The following is a 15,493-nucleotide window of genomic DNA, read 5'->3' as shown; positions in this document are numbered from 1 at the left end:
GAAAAAAAAATTACACTTCCGTCTTCTTTATCCTCCAGGAAGTGAGGAAGGTTCTCCGGGCCGGAAGTGACGTTCTCCCGGTGCCTCCCGCCCTAACAGTTACAGTCTGTCGCAAAATGGCGCCGCTGGACCTGGATAAGTATGTGGAGATCGCCCGGCAGTGCAAGTATTTACCGGAGAACGACCTGAAGGTGAGAAGCCGAGGCCTGCGCGGCCATGGCGGACACTGCCGCAGCGGCAAAGTTTTCCATAAGCTGGATGTGGTTTCCCTGTCTCCTCCTATACACATACACGGCCTCCTGGTATACACATACATGTATGACTGGCCATGGCTTCTCTCACTCAGATCTATCCTAGTTCCTGTAGTTGTCTTTGGCCATTATTCACAGACCTGTCACGATAATACAACACATGTTGTGATTATTGGTTTATAATCTTCTATATTTAGTTTTATTTTAACACTTCCTTGCCTTCAATTCTATAGAAATATTCCTACATGTACAGCGGATTGGCTATTAGTATCAGATTGTGGTGGGGCCCTGGAAAAGTGGGGGTCTCTGTCCATGTGAATTCTGCTACTTCATTAAAACTTGCAGTGATCCCAGTGCAGGGCCCAGTCATTCCCATAGATGAGTAAATTGGTGGTTGCACATGCTCAGTTTCTCCACTCGCTCTGGATGCAGGACCTTCACTAGGGCACTGGCGAACATTTTAGACACCGCATGAGTAAGTTATCTGATGCTTCATTAGGGCTGCCAGTGATCTGAGTGCAGTGCTCTGTTTTTCCCATAGAAGTGAGTACAGTGGTGGTTGCATCACTCCAGCTCCATGTTGACAATTTTTGTGTGTGTGTCTAAACTGCAACCCAAAGTACCAATGCAACAATTTGAGCAGTAACTTATTCCCTCTCCTGTGCAACAACATTTATTGGTATCCGCATCCGGAGAACATTGATACAGTTGAAAGGAGGAAGAGAAATCTGGATTTTTATTTTGGCTTCCCTGATAATTGGGCTCTACATCTTATTATTTCTTCTACTGTCTGCAGTATGTCTCTTTAAAATATTGCTGAGGAAGGCAGGTCCATGGCGGCTTGGGACAGCAGGAGGAGGCATTGAGTCCTGTCTATACTCGGTGCTGGGTCAGTGCTTAGTGAGCCTGGTGCCCACACAGAGGGCTCAGTGTCGCTTCGGCCGCTCGTTCCTCTGGTTCACCACAGCTGCCCCATGGATTCAATATTCTCAACATCAAAGGTTGTTTGTGTTTCTAGTATTGGATCTAGCTAAAAAACAAAAACTTTTACAGAGCAGGCAGTACTTACTCTGTTGGTGCACATTACACTTCATTGTATTTTTTCCCCTAAAATTTTGTAAAATCTACATTTAAAGTCTCCATTTTTAGTGGGGAGACCATGACAAGCCACTTCTGCGAATAGCTAATCTTACATGGAAGTAATTTAACACGGGTCCGTATTCAATTCTGAAAGCGTGAGTTTTTTGTTGACATTATCAGTCTGTTAGGAGATGGTTACCTGACCTTGCCAAAAAATAGCAGATTTTTGTGACATTTGGTACTTATATGGGTTCCCATCCAATCCTGAATGGGGTATAACACCACAAATATTCTAGTGAGTTTTATTGTATTCTTGTTGTATTTCTGGGCCTCTCATTTGGGTTAACTAGGAATGGAGCTAGCTTCCTCTAGAGCTGTGTGTCTCAACTCTAATAATCCCAACAGGTTATGCTTGTAAGAATACTGTAGGATTGCACAGCTCTCTTGGGATATCCTCAAGCAATTACTACAGGATACCCTGCTGGATAGTAGATGATCACATGTGATTGATCATGTGACATCTTCAGTACAGCTGTCATGGAGCTCGTGGACTCTGTGTGAGGAATGGCTCGGGCAGCCTTCCTCTTTGTTTTGTTGGTGTTTGGGTTTGGCATACTTCACTTGTGTCCTATGAAGCAGTCAGTCACCAGATACTGTGTATGCTCTTTGTTTTGGTTCACTAAAGTAGTAACTGCTGCACATGTTAGCGTTTATCTGTTTTTCAGGCTTTGTTAACACTTGTAGACCTTATGGAAAATGCTAAACGGTTACTAATGGTTGTCTAAAGGGTCTTGTAGTCACATCAGACCTAATGCAACTGATGAGCCGGGTAAAACTTTTTAGTCACAAGTTTAATGCAGCACTTTTTTTTTTTTTTTTTACCTGGATGTGTATTGAATTATACAATGCCTATACAGTTTATGTCCACAAATCCTTAAAAATTGGCCAGTAGTTATTGTCAAACATGAAAGCCGTTAATAAAAAAAAAAACATGAAAGCCGTTTCATAAGTTACCTGACCTGTATGAACAAACTGCATAGTGGGTCACAGAAGGTCAGCGAGCAGTGACCTGTAGTTAACAGAGTGGTGGGCTCGAAGACCCCTGCAAATGGAGCCCTGGTACTGGTCCCTGTTCAATCACGTTGACCCTTTTATTACTTCTATAGTAGGAGGTGAAATCCTTTGTCAGGTGCAATTACAATAACTTGGTCACATATATACACTCACACACACATACATATACTGGAAGGGATGTCACAATAAGGGATATACACATCAGAGATAAAATCTAAAAAAAATTTTAAAAAAAATTACATGGAATGAATGGCAAGTATATTGAGCATGTAAAGTTTTTAAGAAAAGCCTTTATTGTAGCTTATTCTCGAGAAGAGGAGATATGGAGTTGATTTCATACAGGCTCGTCTTGTGTCATACAATAAAGCCTTTTCTTAATAGCTTTATATGTTCAATAAACATACCATTCATTCCATGTAAAAAAAAAAGTTTTTTTTTTTTTTAATTATTTTTTAGATTTTATATCCGATGTGTATACCGCTTATTGTGATGTACCTTCCGGTATATGTAATGAGCACCATCAGTAGGTATTGTGTGTGCATATATAAGTATTTGTGTGAGACTAAGTTATTGTAATTTCACCTGACGAAGGCTCCTGTCTGGAGCCAAAATGCGCTGTGAACCAAACAAACTATCAACTTTTTAACAAACAGTTAAAATTTTGTCAGACGCAGCGCCAACATATACGAGAGCCCCAATTTTGAGTGACAATATAGGAATACTGTATGTTTTCCCATCTAGGGTAGAATACTGGTAGTCACTCGGAATAAGTATACCAGCATATGATGTATTTGAGGTTGCTATCCTTTTGTACGTGAATGAATTCTCTCTGTCTCCTTGCAGCGGTTATGTGATTATGTGTGCGATCTGCTCCTGGAAGAGTCAAATGTTCAGCCCGTATCTACTCCAGTTACAGTCTGCGGAGATATACATGGACAGGTAAAGTTGTACTCCATGGACCAAAGAACCATAAGCAGTTTAATATCAATTTGGTATGTCTTATGGCAGTGATGGCTAACCTATGGCACTGGTGCCAGAGGTGGCACTCAGAGCCCTTTCTGTGGGCACTCAGGTCATCACCAGAGATGACTCCATGTGTATTCCTGCAGTCCCAGACAGCCCAGGACTTGCTGTGCACAGAGGTATTTTATATATATTAAAGGGACAGCTCTACCTGGGACTATTTTCTGCTTTATTGGTGTCCTCAGGTGCTGGTATCAATGAAAGATGTGACACAGAAGGGAGTATAAATCACAAATTACATTTCTGTGTTGGCACTTTGCGATAAATAAGTGGGTCTTTGTTGTAGTTTGGGCACCCGGCCTCTAAAAGGTTTGCCATCACTGTCTTATGGGAATATCTGCTGTCATGGTAACATGAAACTGAAGTCACTATGTTCCATATTTGTATCATTGTGCATTGTACTTAAAAGAGAAATCCAAATAAAACTGGTGAACCACTTCTGGTCTTGGCTCACGATGATACAAAATAATAAAATAATTTCTGATTTCTAGGTGCTGTTGTGAGTTATTTTAACTGGTTAAATGATACATGTAAGAATCCCCACAACCCCCACCTCCCTTCATATATGAAAAATAAAACAAACAAACAAAAAAAAAAATAGAATTTCACTATAGGCACGATCATAACCTTGGGATGCATTCAGACGGCGTTATGGGAAGTATATATGTCGGAAATATGTCCACCATAGGTTGGAAATAAGCGCACGGCCAGGAGAAAGATGGGGCATGTCGTATCTTTCCCTGGAATGTGATGCTGTGCCCCATGTTTCTCTATGGAGAGGGGTGAGCAGCGCTCACGTGTGCTACGGTAAGGCGGACACGTATTTGTCTGAATTTACCCTTAGAAAATTGGATTGCCCACAATTTAACGAAGAGGAGATTTCTGAACTGTAAAATTGGCGGATACCTGTGCCATCAGCTTCATCAATGCAGGATCTAGATTCTGAGGCTGTCTGTTCAGTTGGCTCCAAAGTGATGACTACCCTTAGTCTTTCACTCTCCTGTTCATGAATCATGTTGTCATCACTTCTGTAGTGTTTTTTTTTTTTTTGTTTTTTTTCCCACTACAGTACAGTATTTAGTATATATACAGTATATAGAGAATTAATTCAGGTCCCTTTTTTGTTTTTCTTTCCAGTTTTATGATCTGTGTGAACTCTTCAGAACTGGAGGACAAGTCCCTGACACAAATTACATATTTATGGTAAGGGATCATGTACTTGAGGTTGGTTTACTGCTGAATAGTCTGTTCTCATTTTTGCTGTCCGGATAGACCTTTAAAGGAAACCTACCACTTGTAGTGGCAGGTTTCTGATGGAAATACCGGGCACCAGCTCAGGGTGCGCTGGTGCCGGAGCTGATTTTTGTTAGTGTTTTAAACCGCGGTATCGCGGTTTATAACACTTTTGAAACTTTATAGCCGGCGCAGGGAGGTACGCGCTCGGCGCTTACCATGCGCACGGCTTTCATTCACTTCCTATGTAGCCGCGCGCACGGTAAGCGCCGAGCGCGTACCTCCCTGCGAAGGCTATAAAGTTTAAAAAGTGTTATAAACCGCGATACCGCGGTTTAAAACACTAACAAAAATAAGCTCCGGCACCAGCTCACCATGAGCTGGTGCCCGGTATTTCCATCAGAAACCTGCCACTACAAGTGGTAGGTTTCCTTTAATGCCCTGTAGTAAAGGATTCAGAAAGGATTAGGATAAGTTGAGGTTGGATGTTTTACTGTGAGGTTTTCATTTATTTATTTTAATCCAGCCCTTATGGTAGGTTCCTATTAACCTACTAAACCCTATTCTATGTTTAGCTGACCATTATAATGCTTTCTAAAGATAAGCTTAACTTTATCTAGTTATAATGTAAATGCTGCTATACATGTGCATGTCAGCACTGATGCCGGAGCTACTGCGCATGCACAGAGCTCCTAAGGGGCAGTGAACAGCGGGAGCAGGATGCACAGATGGGGAGGGATTGCAGAGGATACTAGGGAGTGAAGTAGCTTTTGCTCCTTACTGCCTGTAGACTTTCAAAAGCATTGGGTAAAGATAGGTTATGGGTTAGTAAGTTAATAGGAACCTACCATCAGTTCTGCATTAATAGGTAGATTTTCGATGGTAGTTTTCCTCCCTCAATCAGCCAGTAGGCATAGAAGAGTAAGGCCTATAGGGTTGTAACAACTTTACAACTTATCTTCTACTTGCAGGACGTGTAGAAGGTTATAGATCATTGCAAACAAGAGAACATGGTGGTCTCTTTTAGACCTTAAGCCCTTACTGACGTGCAATGTATCTGTACGTCACACTTTGGATGTGGGTGTATTGGGAAGGCTCACTGTGCTAGCACCGATCGTGGATGTTAACCCTTTGATTGCTAATACATCACCCTATCTTGTTATGGTCTTAAAAAAAAAAAAAAAACCTCATATTGCTATAAAGCTACCTGACTAAAAATGCTTTCCTGACAACTAAATACTCTGATCCATTTTCAGGGAGACTTTGTAGACAGAGGTTATTACAGCCTGGAAACGTTCACTTACCTTCTTGCTCTGAAAGCAAAGTGGCCTGACCGCATTACACTGCTGAGAGGGAATCACGAGAGTAGACAGATCACACAAGTATATGGATTTTACGGTAAGTCGCCTGGTTTTGTTTGTCAGGGCTCATTCACATGGCTACTATGGGGGCCATGATCTGGTTGCATGATTAGCTACCAGATCTCTGCCCCCGTTGACTTCTATGGCTCCCGCCACAGAGTCTCTGTGGCGGCGCAAAATATAGGACTTGTCCTACATTTCGGAAGATTTTAGGCCGCTTGTCTGCCTATGGAGGGAGGAGGGGTGAAGTGCGCTCGCCCATCGCATCTCCTCCTCCTGACCCTATGGCTGCCCAGTAAACTGTCTGGGCGAGCACACGGCTGTCTAAATTTACCCTTAAACTCATTTTACGATCTTATTTTACATGGAAAAACATAAGTTGTAAAGAGCAAATAAATACACATGATGTAGAATTTTAAGTAAATAATATATGCAATACAAAAAGGGGGGGGGGGACAAAGTTTGTGTAAGAAAAAAAAATGGGAACCATGCATGAAATGGACTAGTTACAGTCAGAATACAAGATAGAACACTGGCTCACGTTAAGAGAATAACTACAGTAATACATAATGTGGGCAAATGTGACACAGAAGTGAAGACTCAATGCAGAGATCCATATACGGGTCAACGCTGTAATCTCCATTAACCCCAAACCAGTAAGGGTTAATTGTATCATGCGTCTAGGTGAATTACCTATCACCTACTCTTATTATTTCAGTGAGGTTAGACATTTACTACCTGACATCATTAGTCTTGCACGTCAAAAAGCTCTGTTTTAGTCTGCAATACTATTTTCTGATCAGGTCCCAATCTGAGGGAGACATGTCAGCGAAACTAAGCGAGGTAAACTGCACAGTAGACTTCTGCCCATGTTACCAGCTTACTCAAAACTGTTTTGTCTGATGTGGATCATCCTCCATAAACTAGAGGAAAGAGTAGAACATCTATTAGTGTTTGTTTGTCATATCCAGTTCAGCTTTTGCACTGGTCAGCTAACTTGCTGGCTTTTTAGCAGTTGCATTTAATTCTACCCAACATATGCACATCTGTGACTTGAAATCCCAGAAATCCACAGATTGCCTAACCATGGATTACTAAAATTATTCTTTGTTTTTAGATGAGTGCCAAACAAAATATGGAAATGCCAATGCTTGGCGGTACTGTACCAAGGTGTTTGATATGCTGACAGTAGCAGCTGTAAGTATTGTGCCTTTGTTACTTTTTAACATGTTATCAAGACTTTTCCTAAAACCTTCGAGTACAGGTGCAGCAAATGATCTATTACATATCTTAATACCACACAAAAAAAAAATAAACTCTTTCAGGTAACAACTTAAAAAATATTAGGGGATACCCCAGACAAAGAGTAATGCGTTCACACTTTTGAGAAGACATCTAGGGAGGGGACTACTACTAAATTTCTTGCTTAGCACTATTTAAAAGCTATGCATACTTGGCTGCCTGGGACTGCAGGAGGAGCGATGGGATGAGGACCGGGCTGGAATTTGATTGGATAACCTTCTTCAGTCAGCTTTTCCTGTTTGGATGCCCTGCAGAGAAGCTCCAATAATGTTTTAATTTTCCTCTCCTTTCAATGATATTGGAAACTTCAGGATGCTGATGCGATTGAAAGTTGTGTCAAAACCTGTAACAATTGTTCTTGAAGGGAACCTGTCACCGTGGACCTCGTTTTCACTAAAGACAGGTTGCAAAAGCCCATTACAGCTGTATTGCAAATATGTATTTCTGCATTCTCTAAGCATTTGCATAACATTATAATTGTGCGTTGTACGTTACCTGGCATGTTCACCATCCTCGCCAGTGACTTACATGCTGTGATCTACATTAGCAGCATTTTGAAAACCAATAAACCACATATTAATTCTACCCCATTACAAATACTGTACGCATTTATCCTGTGCAATGTAAAAATATATAGTGATCTTGATCTGAACAAGATCTTAAAGGGGTATTCCCACAAAGACAAGATTCTTAAATATACTCAGGATAACAAAATAACACATTCTCTGACTGCTATTAACAATAATCCAGCATTTCACCGATATAATTCCAACCAGTCTCCGTGAGTCCTGGTGTAATTTCAGTTGCCTTGGGATCCGACCCTAAATCGGAAGTCTAGGGTTTGGCAGGACAGACTGTTCTCCTGTCTGACGTAGCTTTCTGCCTCCTGCCCATACCTTTGCATTCGAAGATGAGCCCATACTCGCACAGACTTCCTGCTGGCAGACAGCAGTGTGAGGAGACTTGCTCTACAAGCTTCTGTTAGATAAGGTCTTTACCAAGGGATGGGGAGGAAGGCACAGCAGAGCTGACAGTGTATGTTATGTCTGAGATATAGCAGAGCTGAAAATGTCATTGTCTGTTACATGCATCTCGTGGATAAAATAATCTCTGATCTGTCTCATCTATTTTTTTTTTTCTATTTTTTTTTCTTTATGTGCAGATACTAGTGAATGTTCAGAAACTAAATAAATTTGTAGATAACCCCAGTATCCTGATCATCTAAGCACATTGTCAGCACACCATCATCCCTCTGTGCTATGAGAAGTCCCCGCCCACACTCTGGCATTCTACACTGACCCGCCGAGGGGCTAAATATGATCTTTATTGTATAAACATCACTAGGGGATTAAAATTTGAGAACTGTTTTTCATGGACAAACCTCTTTTGAGTATTTATTTTTATGAAGTATTTTGCAAGGGAACATAATACTGAATTTCGGATAGGAATTGGCCCATTTTGGGCCTGGTCATGGCAAAATTCAGCCAGAAACAGTTGTTGCTCAGTTTTTATCCTTTGCCCGAGTCTGAAGCATGATTACTATGCTGTGCATTGCAGGTTAATGTATGCAGAATAGTGACCCTGTATGTTATGATTCAGTAATGTGCTATTTTTCTCTCCCTCTAGTTGATAGATGAGCAAATTCTTTGTGTGCATGGTGGATTGTCCCCAGACATAAAGACCTTGGATCAGATCCGGACCATTGAGCGCAATCAAGAAATCCCACACAAAGGAGCGTTCTGTGACTTGGTATGGTCAGACCCAGAGGATGTGGACACGTGGGCTATCAGCCCTAGGGGAGCAGGTTGGCTGTTTGGAGCAAAAGTCACCAATGAGGTAAATTGGTGGAACTATGTGTTTTTGTTCTGTTTTTTTTTTTTACAAGTTATAGAAGATTAAAGTATGTGTAAGGCTTTTCTTTGCAAAATCCCATTGATATTATAGGGATTCCCCAAATGGAATTCATGTATATTTGGACTGACATGAGGAAACCCATTTAGATTTTGTGGTGATTAATTGTGCTAGATAGGCTCCCGGCTCCATTAAGCATATGATAGATGCAATACAATGAAACAAAAAATAAATGGATTCTATCACCAGCTCCTACTGCAGCGCCTGCTGGTAAGGTATGAAATGTCCTTTTCAACATTCACTTTTATGTGAAAAACCAATTACCTATTAAAACATCAACTCCACAGTCGCGCTTTTATTTGTTCGACTGAGAAGTCCCTTTTTAGAGACTTCAAATACCCCATTAGACATGAGCCTCATCCCTCAAACTGAACCAGAGATACAGGCAGCAAGAGACTTAAAGGACACCTGTCATCAGGTCTCTGCCACTAGTCCTGTCACCTCTACCTGTTGGAGCAGCTCACAAGGATCCATCCCAGCCTTTATCTAGTTATTTCATACATTATTCATTGTAAAATCATCTATTCTTTATCATATAAATGAGGCTGGTCACATGGTCAGAGGCAGTGATGTCACCCCTGTTACCCCTCCCCTCTCCTCCCCCTGCTCATGTCTGTGTGTAATGTATAGTAAAGCATGGCTAGTGTGAGTGCTGCATCTGCTGACATGCTGCGTCCTCCTAATATACAGGTGAGAGACACAGACATCAGCTACACATGAATCTGACATGTTCTGCTGTAACATGGCTGCCTGGAGCTGCTGTATCTCTCCTATACACACACACATGCACACACAGGCTGCAGGGGGTGTGGCCACCAGCACCAGGAAGCACATCATTATACAGCCTCACATCATTATAAAGGCTGTCAGTCAAGCACTGGGGGTGTGGCTGTGCCTCCCACTCATGAATAGAGTGGACAGCTTGAATATGCTAATGCTTCATTGGACATTTCACAGGTCATTTGCATACAGCTTTAGGACCTCATTGCTTAGGTTTACAGACATATAGAGGGACAATGAAGGGATAGAGGCAATGCTCTCTAATGGCAGTTTATGAAAATATATTTAGTTTAGGGGGGTTATTTTGCATGACGGGTTCTCTTTAATTGAGAATTTGAGCTGCAGATAAAGATCCATTGCCTCCTTTTCCACAACACGGTGTTGTTTTCTACAATATTATATCCAACAAAATCTCCTACTTTGTGTGTTGGCTGCAGGGAACACTTCATTTCTTAGACTGGTTTCCAACTGTTCTCTCTCAAAACATGGACCCTGTATGATGTTTAATAAATCTCAGTTCTCCTGTATGGATGGCCGAATGGTGATTTGGCTCTGTAAATTCTTTTCTGTTTCATTCAGCATTACTGTAGATATGTGTTGGCTTTGGGAAGTTCGTATAAACACTTTTTTTTTTTTTTTTCTTCCTCCAGTTTGTGCACATAAATAACCTGAAGCTTATATGTCGAGCGCATCAGCTGGTGCACGAGGGTTACAAGTTTATGTTCGATGAAAAGCTGGTAACGGTCTGGTCTGCCCCAAACTACTGCTACCGATGTGGCAACATTGCGTCCATTATGGTTTTCAAGGATGTGAACACTCGGGAGCCAAAACTATTTCGTGCTGTCCCAGATTCAGAACGTGTTATCCCTCCCAGAACCACCACACCGTACTTTCTTTGAAGTCTTTCCACCTGTCGTGTACTGTGCTGGATTATTTCATCTTATTTTTTTTATTTTTTTTTTTTGTTCATTTTAAGCACTTTGCTGCTGAAATGCTGCATCTTGCCTTTCTTTTAAATTATCAGATATGTAATGTTTATATTGAGAACCTTATGTACTGCTTATAGAGCACCTTGTGGCAGTAAAGTTATTTTTGTTTCTCCACTTCCCCTTACAATTTCTCCTCCTAAGATTAGGAACGGAGTCTGAGACTAATATTCCTATGTTAAAGAGTTACAGAGAAGGCCAAACGGGGCTGTTCTCACTTTATGTGTCACTCCCTTAGAGCTTGATGGGAGTTATGGACTTGAACGGCTCTTTGGCTTTGTCTGTAACCAGAGAAGGAGCCGCATGTTCCCATAGAGGTGTTGTATAAGGAAACTTTGGTACTACAGCTTATCACAATACACATGCCTATGTAAAGGGGTTGTCAATCCTGCTCTCCTGCATAACTCTGACATCTGGTGAGACATCTGACTCTGACACCAGACCCAAGTGTATTCTGGGTGGTCACATTGTTGAGGCTAACAATAGCCGCCCAGCCAGTATTGTGCAGTGGTTCTGGTCAATTGATTGGTACCCATGCACCTTACTTGATGGGTGATTGTTGCAGAATCCGGTGTCTCCACGTACCAGCATCCCATCCAAAGTAAAGACTTAACTGGGCAAGCCCTTTTTAATAGATTGTGCCAATGGTTAGCCATAAGTAATTCATGAAATGAACAGTTCTAGTTTCTGGCACTGAAGGTCCATGAATTTTCTTAATAATTTGCTGCTGATATTCTTTCATCCATTAATGTTGAGGAGGCATGTTCATTAAATAAGGTGGAACAAAACAGTTTTCCTCCTTCTCTACTGGGCTTTGCAGCGCTGTTGAAAATGAGTGGAGCAGCGTTGTGTATTCCTGATCTGACTCTGTCCAGGGTCTCATAGTTGAGTAGCCCCAGTGGTCAGTCGTTAACAGATTACATAGATTTACCAGAGAATTTATTTTATTCTCTCCACAATCCCTTAAAGTTAACTTGAAATCTTAATCAGAACATTTAATGGACATTTAAACCTGATGGCAGGTTCTATCATGCAATACTGCTTTATCATCAATCTTCCATTTGCCAAAAAATACAAGAAGTTAAAAGAATTGGCCCCTCTGCCAGCAAACACCATCAAGTCATGTGGATATCTGCTTCATTGCATCCACGGATGGATTGCTGCAAATCTCCTGCAGGTATGAAGGAGTATGGTGGAGCATGACTCGTTTACATATAAACTCGCTGCATTGAAGTTGATGCCCACTTGTTGGTGCTTGCTTGGTGCTTTGATGATAAAAGCAGTGTTGCACTCATGATAGTAAAGGCTATTGGAACCTGTCATCAAGTACAAATGTCAAATGCTTATGACAGGTTCCCTTTGAAAGCATGAATAATAACATGCAAGTATTGACTTTTGCACCTTGAGATGCGTGGTTTTTTTTTGTTTTGTTTTTTTACTAAATACTTCAGGTTGGTGTAGGTGAAAACATCTTACCCTTTATTATATAAAATTTGAATGGCTACATCTCCTTAGAGGTAATATTGCAGTGCACTTAATTTTTGACTGTCATTATCACCAAAAAATCCTAAAACATGAACGTATACAGCATATGGAGGTTAACCAAACATACCCTGCCCGTATTATGTAGTGTGTGGCATAGAGACAAATGTCTGACATGTATCTTTCATGGTCCTATTAATATTACCCGTGTGGGATACTTGCTTGGCAGCCTAACCATTTTGTCTGTTGCATCAAGTAGATTGTGCACTGTAGTCATCCATGATGTTAACTACATGGGATGGAAAGTGATCTGGTTGTGTCTATGGAGTGTACATAACTAGCCTGTCTTATACATAGATGGCAGATGAAAGGGTGCACGGCATTTCCTACATGTACTATGGCTGGTGGCAGGTAGTGCATCCTCACACTTGTCTGTCCAGTCAATGCACAATGCCTGGTATTGCAATTCTGCACATAGCCAGCATTATTTAGAGTTGGGCTGTTGCAGTGAAAATTTAACTACCTTTTCTTCTAATCTTCCTTTCTTGGCCATATCCAGACTAAACACCCCTTCCTCCATTTATTTGTCTCTTAAAGGAGCACTCTATATATCAGCAGTCTTTACCTATTCTACTATATACATGGTGCACTTGAAGAGCCTAGATATAATCTTCTTGCCTAGGTCTTTATCCATTCAGGCCCTCTGCTGTACTGTGTGACCAAAACTCAGACTCTATGTCTCACATGATTTTACTTGTGAGCCATAAGGAGGTTTATTTTTTTTTTTTCCTTTGTTTTTGTAAATCTTTCAATATGAGTGGAAATGCTGTATGTTTGGGTGCTGTTTGCAGCTGAGTATCGGGCCATTATATATGGGTATGAAGATCATCTACGTGGTTATATACAGGCGAATCTAGGTAACAATTTGTGAGTGTTTATTTTCTAGAAGTTTCCTTTATATGATAACTTGAAATGTGAATCTATTCCCCCTTCGAACCCTCATCATCCCCCTGTTCCACAGTGTTCGGCACATTATAGCAGAATCAAAAGTTTTTCAGCAGCAAAGTTATTCCAGGTCTCATTGTAAATGCCTTGTGTTGTGTGTGTGCAGAAATGTAATTCTCCCTTATCAAATGTGTTTTAAAGCAAATATATAAATGAGAAAATTAAGCATTTTGTCAAGGGCTGCAATTTTTTTTTTAAATTTCCAGAAATTGCAGCTTTTGAAGTTGTACATTTAAAATAGATGTACTGATCTTAGTTATTTTCCCTTCCAGATATCTTGTATTTTAATAAAGTAATCATAAAAGACACATAGAGGTAAAATATTGGAAATAAAGTATGTCTGACTGTAAAACTGGTCTCTGTGTTTTGTGACTAAACTTATTCTGGTATGAATTAAAGTAGGTCTTCTCTTTTAGAGGGGGTAGTCATAACTAAGAATGGAGTGTACTGCAGTACCAGACATAGACCATGGCCAAACTTGGCAGAACTACTGGACACGGTACATCATGTAGTTTGGGTCACTACACGGCTAAAGGGAACACTTAAAGGACACCTGTCATCAGGTCCGTGTCACTAGTCCTTTCACTACTACCTGTTGGAGCAGCTCACAAGGATCCCATCCCAGCCTTTATCTAGTTATTTCATACATTATTTAATGTAAAATCATCTATTTTTTATCATGTAAATGAGGCTGGTCACATGGTCAGAGGCAGTGATGTCACTCCTGTTACCCCTCCCCTCTCCTCCCCCTGCTCATGTGTGTAATGTATAGTAAAGCATTGCTAGTGTGTGTGCTGCATCTGCTGACATGCTCTCCCTCCTAATATACAGGTGAGAGACACAATGTTCTGCTGTAACATGGCTGCCTGGAGCTGCTGTATCTCTCCTAAACACACACACACGTACACACACGTACACACACACGTACACACACACGTGTACACGTACACGTACACACACACACACGTACACACACACACACGTACACACACACACACGTACACACACACACACACACGTACACACACACACACGTACACACACACGTACACACACACACACACACGTACACACACACACACACACGTACACACACACACACACGTACACACACACACACACGTACACACACACACACACGTACACACACACACACACGTACACACACACACACACGTACACACACACACACACGTACACACACACACACACGTACACACACACACACGTCATTTGCATACAGCTTTAGAACCTCATTGCTTAGGTTTACAGGCATATAGGCAATGCGCTCTAATGGCAGTTTATGAAAATATATTTAGTTTAGGGGGGTTATTTTGCTTGACGGGTTCTCTTTAAAGAGGACCTATCGCCCATAACAAAAGCACTAGGAGCTGCTTGCTGTCTGCTAGTGCTACAACAGACACCATAGTGTTACACTGCTAGCGTTATCGGAAACCACTGATAACGCTAGCAAACACTGCTGCGAAGTACAATAGAAATGCCGGACAGCTGACCGCCCCGCCCTCTTCATAGGCCGGCAGTGACTGCCCCCTCATGAATACGCCGGACCGCTTTGAGTGCGGTACGGCGTTTCTATTGCTAGCATCAAAACTGCTACATCGGAGATGGCGCTAGAAGCTTTGCACTTTAGGTAACAGGTCCTCTTTAAACAACACAGTATAACTCCAAGTGAATCAAACTTCTGTGAAATCAAATTGTTCACTAAGGAAGCAATACTGATTGACAATCAATTTCACACGCTGTTTTGCAAATGGAATAGATGACAGGAGGTACTGCAGGTGAGGACCACAGACAACTTCTCTGTACCTATTCTGGCTAATGTTGGTAATTTTTGAATGTTGTTGTTGCTTTCAGACTTGTGGTAGCATGAGACGGACTCTACAACCCACACAAGTGTCTTGGGTACTGCAGCTCATCCAGGATGGCACATCAATGTGAGCTGTTTATGGTGTGGACAGAGGCTGGAGGCACTACCAAAAGACGA

The 15,493-nt window shown here is 41.4% G+C and overlaps 1 protein-coding gene across 1 annotated transcript; it reads left to right on the top strand.

Moving 5' to 3' along the window:
- Nucleotides 1-31: 31 nt before the first annotated feature.
- On the top strand, nucleotides 32-13,840 carry PPP6C (protein phosphatase 6 catalytic subunit). The gene is made up of 7 exons (XM_072123582.1): nucleotides 32-191; nucleotides 3,249-3,344; nucleotides 4,566-4,631; nucleotides 5,918-6,059; nucleotides 7,140-7,219; nucleotides 8,951-9,160; nucleotides 10,666-13,840. The coding sequence occupies exons 1-7, from the start codon at nucleotides 117-119 to the stop codon at nucleotides 10,912-10,914; spliced, it is 918 nt and encodes a 305-aa protein (XP_071979683.1). The 5' UTR covers nucleotides 32-116; the 3' UTR covers nucleotides 10,915-13,840.
- Nucleotides 13,841-15,493: the final 1,653 nt, after the last annotated feature.

This window comes from Engystomops pustulosus, chromosome 9 (genome assembly GCF_040894005.1).
Source record: "Engystomops pustulosus chromosome 9, aEngPut4.maternal, whole genome shotgun sequence".
NCBI lineage: Eukaryota > Metazoa > Chordata > Amphibia > Anura > Leptodactylidae > Engystomops > Engystomops pustulosus.
The sequence above is the reverse complement of the archived record's forward strand: the minus strand, read 5'-3'. Positions and strand labels throughout refer to the sequence as shown.